Source organism: Ornithorhynchus anatinus, chromosome 9 (genome assembly GCF_004115215.2).
Source record: "Ornithorhynchus anatinus isolate Pmale09 chromosome 9, mOrnAna1.pri.v4, whole genome shotgun sequence".
NCBI lineage: Eukaryota > Metazoa > Chordata > Mammalia > Monotremata > Ornithorhynchidae > Ornithorhynchus > Ornithorhynchus anatinus.
The window spans coordinates 45,475,625-45,496,295 of NC_041736.1; the positions used below are offsets into that span (position 1 = coordinate 45,475,625).

General features: G+C 44.9%; 1 protein-coding gene across 2 annotated transcripts in view; it reads right to left on the reverse strand.

The window, feature by feature from the left end:
• Positions 1-602: 602 nt before the first annotated feature.
• BTBD3 (BTB domain containing 3) overlaps positions 603-20,671 on the reverse strand; it is a 33,785-nt gene continuing 13,716 nt past the window's right edge. The window contains exons 2-5 of one of the 2 annotated variants that reach the window (XM_029071731.1): positions 11,826-12,084; positions 11,201-11,291; positions 10,417-10,535; positions 603-5,199 (exon numbers count right to left, since the gene is read on the reverse strand). In XM_029071731.1, coding sequence (XP_028927564.1) covers positions 4,167-5,199; positions 10,417-10,535; positions 11,201-11,291; positions 11,826-11,968 — 1,386 coding nt within the window. In that variant the 5' untranslated portion in view covers positions 11,969-12,084 and the 3' untranslated portion in view covers positions 603-4,166. Of the gene's footprint in view, positions 5,200-10,416; positions 10,536-11,200; positions 11,292-11,825; positions 12,612-20,671 lie in introns of those variants that run through there. The other variant, XM_001514980.6, reaches the window with a different exon arrangement.

The following is a 20,671-nucleotide window of genomic DNA, read 5'->3' on the forward strand; positions in this document are numbered from 1 at the left end:
TTCCAAGAAGGCTCCCCAAATTCCCTCGGGTGGGACTGTTGTAGAAACTGAATTCTGAGATTAAGTGGGTCAGAAAATGGTGGGAGTTCCACTACAAACTCTTCGCTTGAGAAGCTACAGGAAAAGGTATCCAGGTGCTGATTCCTTTTCAACATGGGAAAATAAAGGGGGAAACTACTCCAGTGATAAGGTAAAAAGTTTATCTTCTAAAATCTCACAAGACATTCATCTTTGGGGATTCTCTCGGTTTTTAGCAACATGCCAGGAAGAGGCAGCCTTGGTCGCATCTAATGTCGGCTATTTAACGTCAGCATAATGCATTTTTTTTTTTAGCTTGGCATAATCTGTGGAAAATCTGAGAAGCTATAGCATCAAAATGCCAGAGATGAGGAGTTTCATAAAGGAAATATAAATGCATTCATTCAATCTCATTAGCTTAATAGTCAGCCTTTTAACAATGTAATTGATTACCATATTCATTGTCCTTGCATATTTTGCCTCAGATTGCTTACTCCTTTTAGGAGCGAAGAGAGCAGAATGCTTAACACAACAAATACTACTGAAGAAATGTCTACATAAAAATGGAAAATTGAAAAGAAGGGTTAAATTCAATTTTTGCTATTTATTTCAAAGAAGCTACAAAAATACTAAAGCAAGGCTAAGAACCAGCTTTATTTTATTCATATTTAACATTATACACATTCATGTGTCTAACAAGAGCTGCACTGTTACATTAAAGATACAGTACAATAACATTCAACATGAGGTACTTCATATTTATACATCCGTCCTTCATAAATAATGCTGTAAGCCTGCTAAATTCAAGCACACGACGACCTGAAATTAGCTGAACCTATTACAACACCATAGCATAACAAAAAAAAGTTCAGTGCAATAATTATGTAGAAATTAGAACATCTATTTAAATACTATCGAAGATATGCTTGAAGTATGTTACATTTGAACTGCTAGCAGAGTTTCCCTCTAAACCCCTAAATTAACAATGAAGTACAAAGACTGCCCAAGTACATTTAAAAATAGCATCTACAGCATTTTCAATATTTACCGAAGTTGTGTTTTTATGCCAGTTTGAGTTCCCTGTTTTGTCAGAAATATGGCCTCCAGCTTTACTCTATCACACCAGGAATAAACTCAGAAAAGTTAAAGCAACCCCTCACCTTCCATTCCGCTTGGCTAACGTAAGGGAGGCAAAACACGATTAATATATATATTCCTGATTTACAATTTGCCAATTAAATGGGCAGAAGAGTACTCATTCTTCCCTTTATGTCTCCACCTAAAACTAGCTTACCATAGTCATATTTATATAGTGCATTCATACGATACACGATTGGGCCGGCTATTTCTATGTTGTTCCGTGCTCTGCACATAGTAAGCGCTCAATAAATACTACTGGATGAATTACCAGGAGATAGAGTCATTTAATAAAATGCCCTACAAGGATTTTCATTTCACGACTGACTGATTGGACAAACGGTCAAACTAAGTTACCATATCAGAGTTAAGGAAGATGGGGGTCCATTTTTAAGGCGGGATCATCCATCCCACCGGCCTGCCTAAAGTTTATCAATTGCCAAGTGCAAATTCTGCTCCGAGATGAGAAACTGTTAAACTCTCAGCAGCGTCCTACCTGTCCGTCCCCATCTGCTCACTAAACTGTTAAGTTTTTTAAGTGGTTTATTTTGGGGCGGGGGGAGGTGGTCGGGAAGGGATGTGGCGGAGGAGGAGGATGAAGGGGAAAAGTAGCCAGGAAAGCCTGACAGTGAACAAGAACAATCACAACAAAAAGAGGGACAATACTTTTCCAATTAGACTTCTGCTCCTCCCCCGCCACCCCAGAGAATCCTCACTTAAAGCATTTTTGAACACTTACCATCTCATTACCATCTACTAAACACCACTAATGTGCCAGGGACTAAATTGCTACACGTTATTTTACTTCAATTAAGCAAAAGAACATTTCTTGTCAAAAGAAGACTCCCCGCCTGCCCTTTCCACAAATGCTCATTGTTTACATTATCCACGGAACAGGCAAGACCCTCGTTCGAAGCTGAAGTTTTGGATACCAAGTGTAAATGGAGTTGCATCACTCTAGACCATATTTTGTACCCTGTAGACCTATGCTGGCACCTTTCAGGTGGCTAGGGGCCACGATCCTCACGATTAAGGAATAATTAGATAAGCGTTAACATACGGAGGCGGACGGTTAAAGCATATCGAAGAAAAAAACAAGGAGTAAAAGTAGTGCTACGTTACATTTACACGTTGTGCTACAGAAAATGATTAACATCCAGCCATTCCTCCAAATATCGGTCTGGTCCCGTTTCGCCTCGAAACGTGAAGAACGACCACCTCCCCGCAGGGGTTGGCAAACGCGCTAGAGGGTAGCCCGCTCGGCAGGCCAAGCCTTTCTGGCTGGGACAGCAGCTTCTGGCTAGATCCTGGGCGCTGATGCCCGGTCCTGGGACTCTCGCACCACTTCCCAATGCGGGGCTGCCGCTCCAGAGTCCCACGCCAGCGTCCGGCCCCCTACCCCCGTGCCCCGCGCTGCTCTCTCTCTCTCTCTCTCTCTCTCTCTCTCTCCCCCGCCCGGCCGTACCTCTGCTGGGAGAGCCAGGATGTAGGGGGTCCCGGGGCGGCAGCCTGGGACTTCGGAGAAGTGGCCCAGAGGTGCAGACCTGGAAGTGGCGCGGCGGGAACGCCCCTTGGCTGAGGCTCCCCCGGAGGGGCCGGGCCCACGCCTGTCCCGGCCCGTGGTCCGTCCGCGCCCCGCCGTGGACCGACATAGCAGTGGGAAATTGCTGCCGGCGCCTACCAGGCGGAGTGGCTGCGAGACGAGTACCAGGGGCCAACCGAGGAGAGCGGCCCTCTCAAAAACCGTGCGTTCCAACTAGGCTCCTATGCCGACGCTCCTTCCAGAATGGCCTTTCTTCTCGAGTGACAAGCCTGCGCGGCCCCCTCCTCTCTGAAAGAACGCGCAACGCTATAATAAGCTTGTACGGCTACTGAAAGATTTTTAAAAAAGAAAACGGAACCTGAAGTTATTCACGGCAAGTTTCACAGTCCGGGGATCCATATTTTTGGCTGATCCCGTGTTTTTACCGTGACTCTCCGGAGAATTGGCGGCTCTGACCTTTCAGCCTCCAGCCCACACGGTCTCTCTCGCTCAGGGCAACGCTGACCGTGAGAAGACTCGGAAAAGGTTGGGGGGAGAGGGCGCGTCCCCCTCTCCGACCCCCAGCCTCGGGGAGGGCAGGGTGTAAACCCGCAGCATCGCCCCTGACATTTTGGGAAGGAACCCGGTGAGCCACGCTTGGAGGGGCAGCCTCCGTGGCTGAAAATCTCCGGGCCTCTGCCCGCTCCAGAGAATGGGAGGAGGGGCTCCGCGGAGACAGTTTAGAGGATGCGCGTGGGCACTGAAATGGCAGAGTCTCTGAAGGGGGACACCACCATCTCACCCATTCTAGGCCCACCCTGAAGGCGATTTCAAAGCACCCTCGGCTTCCTCTTCTACAGCGGGTCTAGTAGGGTTCGGGGATAAGCCATCTTGATTTCAAGTCGTAAACGCCGCTGCGATTACTTCTTTCGGGACATACAGAGCAAGGGCCAGAAACGGAGCCAAAAAAGGAATGATATATAATCCGGAAGGGGCTACCACATCACACCGCAGAAATCGTTCCCTAAAATTCACACTTTTCCTTTCGGTGAGGTGTAGCGGTCTACCGAACTCCCCGGGACTGTAACTTTCTTTCCTAGCTTCAAAATCCCGCCTCCGCCGTCACCTGTACGAGTATGCCCGTATCCTTACTGGTTAAAAATCAAACTTAACGTTTAGAAATGGAATTCACAAGAACTCTGGACAATTGCTGTGGAATGGCAAAAAAATAAAAAAATAAAAATACATGAAAAATCCGCGTATAGGCACGACTCCTAAAATCAAGCCTTAATTAGAACTTGGCACTGGAGCATCTAGTTAAAAGGCGAATACCGCTTTTAAACCTTTCTGAAATTAAAAGGCGCAAAGAAACGAGAAAACTGCCCACAGCTTCATTGATTACATATTACCTGTACTGCTCACACATCTGCGGATAAGCTAAGCATCAAGGCGCTCTGAATCGAACTTCATTTCTTTTGGAAACGCGTCTTCAGGCGTAAAATATAAGTTCTGGAATCTGTCCTCCCTGCACGCCGGTGCCGTTAGTACTGTCCGAAGAGCACTGGAACTGGACAGTCACTTTACCACACTGAACTTCCGTCATTCCCTCCTGTCCAAAATAGCTCAGTTCGTTCCCATCCAGGATCACACTCGCTGTGTAAAAGGTGTCTGGCTCAATCTGCACCGGGTACTCGAACCACACCGGGAAGGTGTTGCTGGATCCGTCGGAGAAATACTTGCTCAAGTTCTGCCCCAGGATGACCCCCTGGCGTTTGAGTTCGATCTTGGCGCTGTATTCGGCCGAGCCGCAGCTAGATCCGTACAGCCCGAAGCCGGCAATGAAGACTCTCTTATCGACGGCAAACTGAATGCTGTCGCACCGTCCCCGGTAACGCCACTGGTTGCTCCGGTAGGCGCAGGACTGGAAACGGTGACAGCGCTGGGGGACGAGGCCCTTCCGGGCGTTGCTCACGAACTCCAACTCCGGCTTCTTGGCGGCGGTGTACCAGAGGAAGATGTCGTTGGTCTCGTTGAGCGTCAAGACCCCGGACTGGGCGGCCCCGTTCGCAAAATCATCGAGGGCCATCGTAGGGATGCGTATCAAGTAGAGCGCTTTGCCCAGGACCTTGCGCTTATTCTCGATGCTCAGGGCGAGTTCTTGCCTCTGGCACTCCACTTCGGCCCAGCTGAGGGCGGCCTCGAAAACCACGATTTCTTTGGCGTTCAGAGTCTCTCTGCGCAGTATGCTTTCTAGGGTCTGGAAATCTATGTCACAGAACCCCTCGGATTTCAGAGCCAGTTCGGCTTGCGCGTCGATCACTTCCCAGCAACGCTGGGTCAGGTCAGGCTCCTCGAACAGGCAGCTTTGGGAGAGCAACACACAGGCGTTTTTGGCACTCAGGCTGGTCTCCAGAAAGTTGACACAGGCGCGGGCAAGGTGAGGGACTATATACTTTTTGGCGGCATACAGCGTCGCTAACACCGTGTCGGCCGCCAGGTCGATTTCGTCGCAATAGATATATCTGGAATCAAACAGACACGTCGTCGGAGTGAAAACTGTCACGCGTTGCCACAGTTTACGCTACTTCTTTTTATAGGACTTCTTAAGCGCCTACTATGTGGCCAGGCACAGTACTGTGCGTCGGGGTACATACAGGCTAGTCAGCCTGGACCCCCTCCATGTCACGGCTGGGGCTCACAGTTTTAATCCCCATCTGACAGATGAGGTAACTGAGGGCCAGAGAAGTGAAGTGACTTGTCCGAGGTCACACAGCAGACCAGGGGCAGAGCCAGGATTAGGAGCCAGGTCCTTCTGACTCCCAGGCCTGTGCTCTATCCACTAGACCACACTGCTTTTCGCGGTACTGTTTTGCAGAAAGTAAGCAAAGAATGGATACTCGATTGGTGAAAATAGCAGCGGAACTCAAGCCCTACATCCTACATCTGCTACGAGTAACCAGATCTTGGGGATCAGTTAAAATATCGAGGCAAGCCAGATTTAAATGTTTGTCACGAAGACTGTCAGAGGCCAAGCCCCACCACAATATCATTCTACAGGCTTAGAAATTGAGCACACATTCAATAATAATAATTATAATAATAATAACTGTGTATTTAAGCGCTCACTATGTCCTGGGGTGATACAAGCAGATCAGGTTGGACGCAGTCCCTGTCCCACGTGGGGCTCATATCTTAATCCCCATTTTACAGATCAGGTAACTGAGGCACGGAAAAGTCAAGTGACTTGCCCAAGGTCACCCAGCAGACAAGTGGCGGAGCCAGGATTAAAATCCATGTCCTTCTGCCCCCCAGGCCTGGGCTCTATCCACTAGATCCATGCTGCTTCTCTAGTCTTCTCCAACACTAGTCACTAAACTGGATTGAGGAAGCAAATTGAGAGTGTTGGCTTTTTCCCGAACGGATATTCTCTAATAACACAGTCAATGAACAAGAGAAAAAGACATGGGTCCCTACAGTTGCACGTTAAGATGACATATTCAATCTCTTGACTAAGAGAGGAGGAATTCAGAAGCTTGGGAAAAAAAAGAGAAGATTGGAACAGCCTGCTAATGAACCTGAGGTGCAAGGAGAGCAGGATGTCAGTATTATTGGAAACCTTTCAATTATTATCGAGTTTTTCTATTATATCAACAGCAAAATAAGAAGATTTCATTAGTTTTCCTATTAGATATTCAACCTAGTTCTGCTCAACAACCTACATTCCTCTCCTCTTGCAGAAATCATTTGCGGCTGTAACTTTTCTTCGTACATCCCACTCAAGGAGGAGAGGAAGGAAAGGCCATCTTGTTTGTTTGTTTTTTCCTGGTATTTGTTAAGTGCTTACTACGTGCTAGGCACTGTACTACGAACTGGGGTAGATACAAGCTAATCCGGTTGGAGAGAGTGTTTGTCCCACCTAGGACTCACAGTCTTAATCCTCCTTTTACAGTGAGGTAACTGAGACACTGAGAAGTCAAATGACTTGCTCAAGGTCACACAGCAGAAAAGTGGCATAGCTGGGATTAGAATCTAGGTCCTTCTAGCCCCCAAGCCTCTGGTCTATCCACTAGGCCACGCTGCTTCTCTATCCGTACAAAAGACGCACATGCATTATTACTGACTCTTGGTGTGTTCAAGTTAAATTCCCCTAAATTTCCGGATTTTTTTTTCCACCTCGTTTGGGATTTCATTCCACAGAAATCTGCCTAGGTAGTTCACGTGAAAGACTAAAAAGCTGTCCATGTTTTAACCAAAATGACAGATTAAGCTAATAGGTTATGTGTTTTGAAGATCTTCACACACAAAAACAACCTTTCACATTTTAAAGAAAACCAGCAGCCTTTTTTCTCGATCGACTTAATCCCTGCTTGTTAAATTTTAAGAAATCGGGGGAAGACAAAACAAAAGCCAACACAAGTTTTAGATCCCCTGTACTGTAAAGCTTTCGTTCTTCTTTTTAAAGAATACAGACCTCAAAGGTATGGAGGTGGGTTGTAATACTTTCTCCAGAAACCACACGAGACCACATCCTCATCAGTCCCTATCTTAAATCAGAGATACTGATTGCCTTGTTAAAGCATCAATCTGGTCTCTAAATTTGTGGATGGGTTTCAGAAGAGGCTGACATGGAGGGAAGGATAGAGACTATTCTGAAGAAAGGGGTCACTAAAATGATCTGGCTTTACCATCTCACGTGTGCTATTTTAGATACCAACTATGAGTACTCTTCCACTTTTCTGGAGATTTCTTTTACTCCATTATAATTTATTTTTATAAAAAGGTAACAGGTTAACAAATAGTCATCATCATCATACCTTGAGAGGGAAAGGACAAAGAACAAAAGTGTCATCATGAAAGAAAATGGAAAAATACATAAGCGGAACTTTAGTCTTTCCATTCAGGCCCTATCCCGTCAGTGATATCAAAACAATAATATATGACTCATACTCCACGTTTTATGATTTTAAATGTTTCATGTGAGCGCTAAATATGTACTCTTTAAAAGTCCAATTCAATTAAGATCACTGAAGCACTAATAATACATATTTAAACACCGGACAAGAGCCATAATTTTCAGGCATAAATGATTGCCTACTTAGAAAACTGATTATAACCATTTCCATAAAGAAAAAAATTGTGTTTAACTCTTGAGTATCAGACCTAAGAGAGCACTACGTTTCGATAATGATTTTTTGTCCTACCCTGAGTGGGTACATAATACTCTTTTCCTCAATCTTTAGTAAAGCACTAATGCTGAATTCGAATTTAAGGTTATTTTCCTGAGTACTAGACATCCAGCAATACAGATTATGACCTCATTGCAGGAGCAACCTGAAGGTGAAATTAGTTTCTGCACACGGAAGTCTCAAGTGACCGCAAAAGAAATAGAAAAATGGGCGAGCTTAGCGCATTTTGGAATTACGTGCTCTGATTTGAATCCATCCAAGCTTTGAAAGACCATAAATAAAAGAATCAAAATATATTGTAATAGAGAAAGGAAAATAGGTTGCCTAAAAAGTCTGACCCCTTCCCTCTTCAGGTAGCGTGGCCTAGTGGATAGAGCATGGGCACGGGAGTCAGAAGGACCTGGGTCTCTAATCTTGGCTCTGCCACTTGTCTATTGGGTGACCAGGGAGAAGTCACTTCTCTGCACCTCAGTCACCTCATCTGTCAAAGGGGGATTAAGATCGTGAGCCCCATGTTGGGACATGGACTACGTACATCCAGCGCGATGAGCTTGTACCTGCCCCAGAGCTCAGAACAGTGCCTGGTACACAGTAAGCGCTTAAACACCATAAAACCACAGAATACCATAAAACACCATGAGAAGCAGCATGGACCAGTGGAAAGAGCCCGGGCTTGCGAATCAGAGGTCATGGGTTCGAATCCCGGCTCGGCCACTTGTCAGCTGTGTGACTGTGGGCAAGTCGCTTAACTTCTCCTTGCCTCAGTTCCCTCATCTGTAAAATGGGGATTCAAACTGTGAGCCCCACGTGGGACAACCTGATCACCTTGTATCCCCAGCGCTTAGAACAGTGCTTTGCACACCGTAAGCGCTTAACAAATACCACCATTTTTTAAAAAAATTCAAGTTAGAAGGTAGAAATTTTGTTTTGATAGGGAAAAGGTGAGCTACAGCCTCCCATATTTTGACAGGTTCAACTGTCAATCAACCAGTGGTATTTACCGAGCAATTACTGTGTGCAGAGCAACGGAGCACCGCACTAAACGCTTGGGAAAGGACAGAACAACAGAGTTGGAAGACAAGATCCCTTTCCACAAGGAGTTTGGACAACGGGGGAAGACAGACATTAATTAAAATAGATTACAGATAGGGGAATTATAGACTATTAATCTATAATTCTAGAGTATAGATAGGAGGCAAAGGTACGAGACCTCGTGTCTAATATCACACTTCCTCAATCCTCGAAATAACGCCACTCAAAGAAAATTCAAAATAAAAGTGAGCTAAAGAACCGCCGGGATTTCTGCTTTAGCAGAAAGCAGTCAAATTAAACTGACGTATAACAAGACTGTCTGAGCCTGCACGAGGGAAGAGAATTGCGCGGGTCACTCCCACAACCGATTGAGTGACTTAGTATTTGGAGAACGTGCTTGTTAACATGTGCCTGTTCATTCTGAACAGCAGTACCTAATCTCGAGCACTTGTTTACCACAGCACATAAAGTTAAGTTACTTCGTTTTTCTAAAGACAAATTACTTCGGATAACTATTGAATTGGATTCAAAAGGCAGTAATGAAAACTACACCGATACGTTATTTAGCAACGGCAGTATGCTGAAAGGGCTGGTTAATTTTTGCCGTTCAAATTCCCCCGTGATTTTTAAGAGCCTATTGCGGATCAGGTAATAAAAGACCTTCGACAACACAGAAAGCACCACATAGACTCCACAATTCTTGTATCATAATTTCCCGTGTGAAGAGCATCACATCCCCTCTAAAGAACCTCAAATACTAGTGGAGAACCGTTTTCATCTCCGATATTTTTTCCGCACTCAAACGCCACAGCAACCTATGAGTGATATAGATGAAAACAAAATTGACTCTCTGGAAATGCTTAGGTGACTTAAGATTAACTAACCAATTTTGCCTATAATATTCTCCAAAATACTGATGGCTAGAGATATTTAAGTTTTAATCTACTTGTTTATGCCCTTTCCGGTGATGTGGAATGGAGGAAGACATTGAGAGATTTTTTTTGTTGCCGAGTCCAGTTTATATTTTTTATGAATTTTCAATCGCTCAGTGGGAAGTAACGTGGCCTAACGCATAAAACACAGGATCTGGGTTCTAATCCTGCCTCCATCACTTGTCTGCTGTGGGACCTTGGGCCGGTCACTTCACTTCTCTGGGCCTGTTACCACATCCGTACAGAGGGAATTAAGACTGCGCGCCCCATGTGGGACCCGGACTACGTCCAACCTGGTTAATTTGTAACTGCCCCAGTGTTTAGTTCAATTCCTGTCACACAATAAGTGCTTACCAAATACCACATAAAACAAAAAAATCCTAGACACTGGGCAGAAATTAAGCTTCCATTTACTCAGAGAGGTACTTATTTTTTCAAAGGCTTGGTGTGGAGTAAAGTTTTTAAAAATCATCATCCTCTTTCCCAATCCACGCTTGTTTACATTTTAACCATTTTAACCGTGACACAAGAGTGGCATGCGTTGTTCAGCATAAACAAAATTTTCTTCCAACACATGAATGACGCTTACTTCAGCATAGCGAGAAAAGCAGCAGGTTCGACATCTGGTATACGTATTTCATCTTTGTCCTCAGCAAGCTCTCCGTAAAACATTGCATGGAATACAGAACTCCCAACTGCTAAAACATACTGTGGAAAAAGGGAAATCATATTTCATGCCTTAAACTGAAAGCATTTCCAACAAAAACACAACCTAGGACAGCCACTGTGAATACAGGGTACCAACACCAGCACATTAAGAACATCAGAGTTAAGAGAGGGAAAGAATCACGACAGAGATAATGTAGGTTTTAAAGTTTTTAAATTACCTCACTATACCTAGGACAGGAGTGCCGGGCTGTTCCCTTAGAATACTCTGATGTAACAGTGAAAAGACACCACACTTTGAATGGGATGAAGACAAATCTAACATTTCCGAACTGTCACGGGGCTTGGGGGCACAATGAAGATCTTATCACAGGACTCAAACTTCAAGAGGAGAGTGAGAGAGACAGAGAGAGAGCGCGACAGAGAGAGAGAGTGAGAGTGATGGGGGAAGGAGAGGAGAGGAAGAGGGGGAGAAAAGGAGCTGAAGAGGAGAAAGTGTTAGAATGGCCGGAGCACTTAACTGAAGCAAAGCTCCCTCCCTAAACCCTCCGCCTCTCGCCCTCCCACCGCCTCCCCAATCAAACAAACAAGACATACAGTGCAGTGCCTGCCACGGGCAATCTGCCCACACCAAGTTCCAGCCTAACAGTTTGAAGTTTCTTCTTTGTTATTCCCATGTCTGAACCGATAATGCAGCTGTTGCTTACTTTGTGTCCTGGCAACCGCTGCGTCCCACCTGGTGGCCCAACCACAAAATGAACATCTGCCATCAAGTCATTGTTGAACATCACCGCATTTCTACAAACAGAGGCAGAGGATTAATTCACAACATCCAGCATTTCTTACGCACCCCCAGACCCACTGGCCATAAACCGCAAGAGCAGCATTTTAAATTAAATCCAGGGCAACGCCACCAAATTTAAAAAATAAAATAAAATACCACGCTTATAATTTTGCCAGAGACAAAAATTCACTGAAAGGGGTATTTGTGCAATAAAGGAGGGAGGGCATAAAAACTTGTGCGAACTTTTCATAAAGAAAAGGACGGCAGAGTTCTCCAATCACGGAAGGATCCGGCCCTGAATAATCTGCAGGACGTTACAGCAATATCTGTTAAGTATTAAGGCTTGAACAAACATTTTTATCTAAGAGGAGAACAGCTGCAGCACTGTTTGACAACGACATAGAGCATTTTTCCATTATTAACACCGCTTCGGGGAAGAGTAGGAAGAGCAGGTTTGAATGCACTAGGCTACGGGATATAGAGAGAAGCAAAAATTTCAAGCAAACCTCCTACAAACTTTTGGAATAAAGACAATGCCAGGCACTTACCTCTCTCTGATGGTGGGATAAAGCCCTTGCCAATTTGGGGCCGGGAGAGTGTTGTTGTTATTGAGGTTCTGCTGGTGATATTGCTGGACAGTGGTCGTGTTAGAGTTGGCTGGCTTCTTCCGGGGAAAAATATCAGCAGCCATCTTCTTCTTCTTTTTTGTCTTCAAGGTAATGATTTCATAGCAAACTGGTGGTAACTTGCTGCTGTTGCTGCTATTTCCCTTCTTAGAGCTCTTCTTGGACCTGTTCTTGACGGTCTCTGGAAGCATCAAGAAGAAGGTGAGACATTTCATGTTCTTTCCCTTGTCATCTACCATGAGTACTGTGTCTGCCTGAATAGCCTAACAAGGTAACAGCATTGGGAAAAAGAGAGTCGGAGCAAACCGTTAACGGAAACAGGCAAAGCCGAGATTTTGCTTCTCTTTCCAGTTAGGCAAGGTGACCTTTTCACTGTGTTGAAGAAGAAAAACTGGCCGGCTCTAAGTTTGATCCAGCACTTGCTTTGTTAAATACATCCCCATCGTGACTCCCTATTTGATTTTCCTGCCAGAGCTTCTTTCGGTTTCCTGGAGCACCTGAAAAAAGCCCCCGCCCCGTGCAAAGGTGACCCGCATTAAGCCGTGGCGCTTGTTTTCGGAATTAGGTTAGCGAGATGTGCTGTTGCAGTGCTAGTCTGTTCGGCTGGCCGAAGTTGTGTGTTGAATGGATCCGAAGAGAGTAGGTATTCCAGCCCTGCAGATGGAGTCAGACAGCCAGTGCTTTGAGCCAATAGCTGAAGTCACCGATAACGATTGGACTGTGCACAGTGACACCTATTGTAATGTGCACAGTTCCAATATTAAAGGGACAGCAATTGCTTTCTCTTGTTTAATGTATAATCTGAAAAAGAACACTACAGATGAGTCCGTAAAAAGAGGAATTCAGGGTTACAGATCTTTTGTGCAGCAGCCTGCAGTTGCCTTATATACCAATAATGAAGGAAGAGAAAAACAGATTTCCACTTGAAACAGTTCTGCTGAAATCTTTTTTTTTTTTTTCCCTGGGCAGCTTTTAGCTCGGAAAACCACAGCACCGTGCCCTATGCTAGATGCTGAATGGGCTTATTAAATGCCAAAATCAAATCAAATCTATTGGTTGCAGCATAACAGAGAGCAATGGATTTTAACGGACCGCTTCAACACACGATATAAGCCCCGTGCAAAATAAGTGAGATGAGGTCATAGGTTTTGTTCACTATGTTGCCAGCTACCAAGAAGCCCCGTGCTGCCCCCTTCTCCTCCCCACCCCATCACAAAACCCTGCTCGTTAGGCCAATATTTACAACAGACAAGAACGAACTGCAGCAGGAGAAAACTTCTAGATGTGCAAATAAGATTCAAACGAGACAGACTGCACGCGGGTGATCACTGTTTAAAAGCCGCAATTTACTGCAAATGAACAAGGTGGCCTTATTTAGGGGGCTTCGGCCTCTTAAAATTCATCTGAAGATTGACAGGTAGGTATAGTCAGTCTATGAGTTAGCACATATTAACCAGCAGCTTTTATTATGAGAGAGAAAAGAAAACCTACTTGAAGCTGCAAGCGTTCTGTTGCTGCCATTATAAAACCTTGCAAAAACAAAACAAACCTCCGCTTCATGCCAGAGAAATGATATACAATGTGGGATTCAGAGATCTGACTCCTGCGATACCCCCGGGGAAGGTGCGTTCGCATTTAGAAAGGCAACTTTGGGATCACCTGGCTTTATCGGCATCTCTGTACGGCAAGGAAACTGGTCGAAGGGGAAATTCAAGCACAGCCACTGCTGCAGACTTTGCTTCGGTTTCCAAAGGGTTTACTTTAATCATATACTCTATCTCCGTGAACCCCATTCTGGAATCGAGTGCCAGACTCAGTACAGGCTGCTTACAAAAAAACAAAAAACCCCGCACCGAGTACGAAACCATAACACGTCTCCTTGCTCTTGGGCACACCAGTGCCTGTTTACTCCTACCCTTCCCATCACTTATGGCACAGTTTACAGAAACACTATTTATGGAGAGGTGTTTTGTTTTGCCTGGCTCAGGGCAGTGCCATGTGCAACAGCAGGGGCGGTCTATAAACAAGTTTTTTTCCCTGTCCTTTCAGCCATGTCAAACATTACAGCTGGGCTAAGAATAACTAGTGGAACACTCTGTGCCCAAAAACCTCATTTCAAACAATGTTCAACATATTTCCAATGATACGTAGCAGTGGATTTAGGGGGAAACAAGGCAGAGACTTACTGCTAGCAGCCATAGCACAGGGTAAGGACTGTAAGCTCGTTATGGGCAGGAAACGGATTCGTTTATCGTCTTGTACTCCCCCGAGCGCTTAATACGGTGTTCCGAACACCGTCACTGCTCAATAAATACGACGATGAATGACATGCGACATGGGATTGGAAACGGAAGCCATATTAGCTATTCGATACTTTATTCATTCATTCATTCAATAGTATTTATTGAGCGCTTACTATGTGCAGAGCACTGTACTAAGCGCTTGGGATGAACAAGTCGGCAACAGATAGAGACAGTCCCTGCCGTTTGACGGGCTTACAGTCTAATCGGGGGAGACGGACAGACAAGAACAATGGCACTAAACAGCGTCAAGGGGAAGAACATCTCGTAACCAATTAGGGAAAAGTGATTTCATTATGATCTCTGTTTAGATCTTTTTAAATCCACCATACGTTTGCTTGAATTTAGGCATTTTTCACAGTTTTTAAATGAGCCTAACAAAGCCATGGGAAAAAAAAGGGGTGTGCTTATAATAGTGTTGAGAAGGCGACAACACTGGTTAGTGAGAGCATACCCTCAGAAGAGGGTTTTAGTTCAGACATGAAAGTGGGCACCTGTCTACAAGTATGATATCAGTGCGCTCTCTGGGGTAAGTGAATGTTCTTGGCTTCCTCCATCAGCAGGTTCCCATAACCTAGAGCCCTGGGGAGACGAGACGCAAAGGTCCTAAGGATTTAGGCCCATTGCCCCCACCTCCTCCAAGAGGCCTTCCCAGATTGAGCTCTCCCCTTTTTTTCCCTCTGCTCCCTCTACCCTCCCCCTTCACCTCTCCGCAGCTGGGCCCTCTTCTCCCCCCTTTCCCTCTCCTCCCCCTCTCCCGTCCCACCCCCTCAGCACTGTACTCGTCCGCTCCCGTCCCGCCCCCTCAGCCCTGTACTCGTCCGCTCAACTGTATATATCTCCATCACCCTATTTATTTTGTTTAATGAGATGTACATCACCCTGATTCTATCTATTTGCCATTGTTTTTATGAGATGTTCTTCCCCTTGACTCTATTTATTGCCACTGTTCTCGTCTACCCGTCTCCCCCGATTAGACCGTAAGCCCGTGAAGGGTAGGGACTGTCTCTATCTGTTGCCGATTTGTACATTCCAAGCGCTTAGTACAGTGCTCTGCACATAGTAAGCGCTCAATAAATACTATTGAATGAATGAATTTAGGAGGGACCGCACAATCAGCGCATTCCTAAACTCTCAAAGCAATCAGTCAACAACCCCCCAGATAACTCAGTAAACCCATCCCTTAATTTTTAGGACTTGTTTTAAAAGGATTTTTTGGGTACGTGCATTTTAGTGGAACAGTGAGATAAAGAGATGGGGGTTTTTTTCCCCTTCAACCAGGGATGGAAAGACGTGTGAGGGGGTGGGTACGGTGATGTGGCAAAGGAAAGAGACTTGAAATGTGGGTGGCAGAGGAAACGGGATCGGCTACAAATTGTACTAGTCCTAAAAAAGCAACTCACCCAGCAGGCTCAGGGAGTTTAAGTAGCGCTCTGAACGCAGGAAAGAATGCAATTTGGTGAAGGAAAAAGAGGAATGCTGCCAATGGTTCAATGCCATGCATGGTAAATAGGTGGGCTCGCCAAACCAGAGGCCTAAGAAAGGACCTAAGGTCCATGGTCAGGAATTTTAACACGACAGGAACAGAAAATGAGACACACCGTAGTCTCCTGAGGAGAGTCACGATTAAATGGCATTTGAGCAAGTTTGTTAGTCTTGGAGCCCTCTTCCTAAAGTACTTAGGTACCCCACTGTGATGCAGACCAAAAAAGCACAGGGCTCTCTTCCACGCAGGCTCTTTTTTACCTATCTCCCCAGGACCTGGGTATTGCTTGATTCCTAGAGAGGCATGAAATGTAGTCTTCGACAAGTCTCTCGCTTGTTCTGAATTTGAATCACAACTGTATAAAGATATGAATACCCGAATGTAGTGAATGAAAGATACATTTAGGAGGTGGGTTGTTTTTTTTTTTTTATAAACGATTCACCATCACATTTACAGATGCTTGGTTCCCAGCCCAGCAAAGACTTGAACTGGGATGTACCCAATGTACCTCCAAGGCTACAATTAGATAACTATCCAGCTTCATTCATTCATTCGATAGTATTTATTGAGCGCTTACTATGTGCAGAGCACTGTACTAAGAGCTTGGAATGTACATATCGGCAACGGATACCCTTGCCCATATCATGAGAGAATTCGGTTTATCTCTGAGGTAGAGAAAGGGGTTCAAATTATATCATCAAGATTTAGTCAATCGTATTTACTGAGCGCTTACTGTGTGTAAAACAGTGTACTAAGTGCTAAAGGACCTTAGGAAGAGGGCTCCAAGTCTAACAAACTTGCTCAAATGCCATTTAATCGTGACTCTCTCCTCAGGAGACTACAGTGTCTCTCATTTTCTGTTCCTGTCGTGTTAAAACAATAAACAGACACATTCCCTGTCCGTGGCAAGCTTAGAGAAACCAAAACAAACCTTGCTTAGAGTTTGCAGGACAAGGATTATATATAATTTATAGAAAACAGAGAGCACAATTAGTCCTCCAGGAGGTGTTGGGAATACAGTAGGGAAGGCCTGGCTCAACCATGCGTTGGCAGCAGTGGTAAATTGGGTACCAGATGGAGGAGAAGCAGGTGAGGCATACACATAATTATTATTATTATTATTGCAGTGTTCTGGTCTTCAGCTCACTCTGTTCAGTGGCTGCCACCTGAAAGGAAGTGAGGTCAGACCTCCAACTGCATGGAGTGGCACTGCAGCAGCAGAAATGTCTATTATGGATTCAAACTGTGAATTCCTTGTATTCTCCTAAGCGCTTAGTACAATGCTCTGCACACAGAGGGCGTTCACTACAAGGGATGGAACCATTTTAAGAGTCTGAGTTTAGGAGTCACGGGGCCTAGGTTCTTAACACTGGCTCAGGCACTTTATTTTTTTTTAATGGTATTTCTTACACACTTACTCTGTGCCAGGTGCTTTATTGAGCGCTGGGGTAGCTACAACATAATTAATTTGCCCCACACGGGGCTCGCTCACAATCTTTACTCCCAAATTTACACATGAGGTAACCAAGCCACAGAAGAGTTGAGTGGACTTGCCCAAGATCACACAGCAGAGAAGTGGCAGAGCTGGGTTTAAAACCCAGGTCCTTCTGACTCCCTGGCCTGTGCTCTATCCACTAGGACATGCTGTTTCTCAAGAAGGTTGCTGTGCAATTGTGGACACATCACTGTGACTCAGTTTCCTCATCCGTAAAATGCAAGAATAGGTACTCTCCCTCCCATTTAGACTGTGAGTCCCACGTGAGACAGGGACTGCGTCCGACCTGTTTATCTTGTATCTACCCCAGTGGTTGGCACGCAGAAAGCCCTTAAATACTATAATTATTATTTTCCCATTTAACATCACCCCTTAATTTTTTCTTTATATATTTTATACAACTGTGGAGCCTGAAGGGGGAAAGAAAACCTTGCTTTGCTTTAGCATTGGGAAAAATTGCTATGATTAATGTGTGCACCTTGGTGTCTAGTTAAATGAAATTTCAGAGAGGAGGGACTACTTTAAAATACGATGAACTTCATGCACTCGCCAAAGTTCAATAGTTTCTTTTTATTATGTTGAATCAAAAACCAATTTGCTTTTGCATAAAACCTACAAAAATTGAGTGTGATTGTAGTTAAAAATACACGCTATGGTTCAAATACATTAGTATGACTGTTTTATGAGTTTGCCTAGATGCTATATTCTCATATTTCCAACTGGGATTACTACTATCGATCAGGGGTATTTACTGAGCACTTACTATGTGCAGAGCACTACACTTAGCACTTAAGAGTATAATACAACAGAATTGGCAGACCCGTTCCCTGCCCGTAAAGGGCTTACAGTCTAGAGGGGGACACAGACATTAATATAAGTACAACTGTTGGCATGGCTGGAACTCTGGATGCACAGGCCGACCCAAATAGGATCGGGCAAAAGTTTACTACGCAAAAGTTTCTATTTCAGATGCCTTTTAGGTAGGTGTAGCTACCAATGAACAGTTTATAAGAGAACATACAATCCCCGGAGCCAATCTGCCAAAAGTAATCAATGCTATTTAGCGATCGCTTACCGTGTGCAAGAGCACTGCAATAAGCACTTGGGAGAGTACAATATAACAATAACACAGATATAGTCCCTGCCTACAGAGAGCTTATAGTCTAGAGAGGGAGACAGACATTAATATAAATAAATTACAGATAGGTACATTACAGTCTAGAAGTGGAGAGAGACCCTCAAATAAATTACAGAAAGTGGAAATGGTGCAATCCAAGGGTCACGGGGGGCGAAGGCTGGCTGTTCTCAACTTCCGGAGCCAGCCTGGGATGGAACGGGAGGAGGGTAGGTGGTTTGGGGAAACAGTTCCTTCTCTGGGGCCTCCATTCCACCTGACCCTCCACCGCCGGGCCCCATCTGGCCACTGCTCTCCTGCTTTGTAGCCCCAGAGGGTGGCATGCAGTGGAAGAGGTGGATGGCGGTTAACAGTACCACCCGTTTAAATATAAACACAAGTAAAGGGCCAGAAAACCAAGGGGGAAGAGCGAGGGGGCAGGGAAGGCAAGTGAGACAGGATGAGATCAGTTCAGGGTGCAGGTAGGAGTACGGTGCTCTGTCCATACTAAGTACTCAATAAATATCATCGATTGATTGATGAGAGGCAAGAAAGACACGAGCTGGAGACTGGGAATGGCAGGCTGAGCTGTGCAGGGGCCGGAAAGGGGGAGGGAGCAATTTACCGGGACAGTCTGCAAACTTGGAAAGGCCTGCTGAGCTACAGTGAAAGCGCCAACGGGTCTTAAAGTGCCTTCTGGCCAGCGCTCAGTCCAAAGGGCCACAGTATTTTGATGCTTGGCTGGGTAAGAAAAGGCAGTGGTGGCCCCAAGGGCAGGGTGTTCTTCTGGGGGTGGCCCGTCCGTCCTACGTCTCTGCTCCCCTGGGGGTGTGGAAGAGGAGAGGGGCTGCGATGCTGGGCCGCCTCCTTGTCTCACTGCGGTGACCCAGCTGGGAACCACTGATCTTTTAGAGAAAGAGCAGACCCGTGAGTCAAGTGGCCAAGCCTCGGGTCCTCAGCCTCCAAACGCTTGCCACATGATGTTCCAGCCTTTTGGGACTTCAGTCAGGTTTTGACTCATAAAAAGAGAAATAAGCAATACACCATACCCTGGGAATTATAAACCTATTCAAAGGCTTACATTCAACTTGTGGCATGCCTAATGGGAATGTGAAAGAGACTAGAGAAGTAATTAAAGGGAAAGCAGTGATGATAATGTGCCATGCACTGTACTTACTGTGTGCCATGCACTGTTCTAAGTACCGGGGTGAATATAAGTGAATCAGGTTGGACACAGTTCCTGTCCCACATGGGGCTAATGCTCTTAAACCCCATTTTACAGATGAGGTAGCTGAGACCCAGAAGTTCAGTGACTTGCCCAAGGTCACACAGCAGACATACGGCGGAGCCAGGATTAGAACCCGGGTCCTTGTGACTCCCTGGCCCGTGCACTACCCACTAAGCTGTCTCTCATGTTTCTCACCTCAAAATCAGACTGGAAAGCATACACCTTTATGGATTAATCTAGAAAACATCCTAAATCACGGAACCAGCTGGACTAAAACGGAACAAATTGGCAATGATCTCTAAATTGCAGGCTGATAATGAAGCGGTGTTACAGCTTTTTGGCTGATGGACCAGTGCCAGATACTCATTAGCCACAATTAATTTTCACCTAGGGATGGTCTGCCTCTTAACACTGAGGCATATACTGGGTAATTTGAAGAAGGAATTGGACTTGCAGCTTACTCTTAAATAGAGTCACAGGCTTTAGGTCTATCCCAGACCTTCCAAATCAATGGCAAGGGATGGGAAAAAAAATAAATCTCTCATCCATAAACCAATTCTCCCAAATACCTTAATGATTAAATGTGCCTTTGTGGAAGAAAGGGGAGGAGACAGTCCAACCCAAGAAATAATGGTAGGTATCAGAAACTTACTGTGTGCACAGCAGTATATCAAGCACTCTTTGCCCTCAAAGAGCCTGCCTACTAGATGAAGAGACATTAAAATATAATACAAATTAGAAAAACGGCAGAGTATAAGGACATGCACATTAAGTGCTGTGTGAAGTTGACTACTTCTGAGATTTGGGCTTTCTTGCAATAAAAAAAACCTTGAAAATTTTAAAAAGTTATTTGGGGCTCTAAAAATAGAATCCATTACTCAAAATTGGCTTCGAATTTTGCAGTGACTTTGAGAACTTTAAATCTGGGTATTTTTTCATCTTTAAAGTGTGTGATGCATTCTCGATTACTTAATCGGAACACCCACACGGGACAATTTTATTTTTAAAAAACTGGTCAAGATAGAGAACATTTAAGAGCCCTGACTAAAGTCACAAGAGAAATCAGTATTAAATAGAGAAACACCCACGTTAAGACACTTATCCGATCATCGCTTTGTCAATTTAACATTTATTGATTACCTATT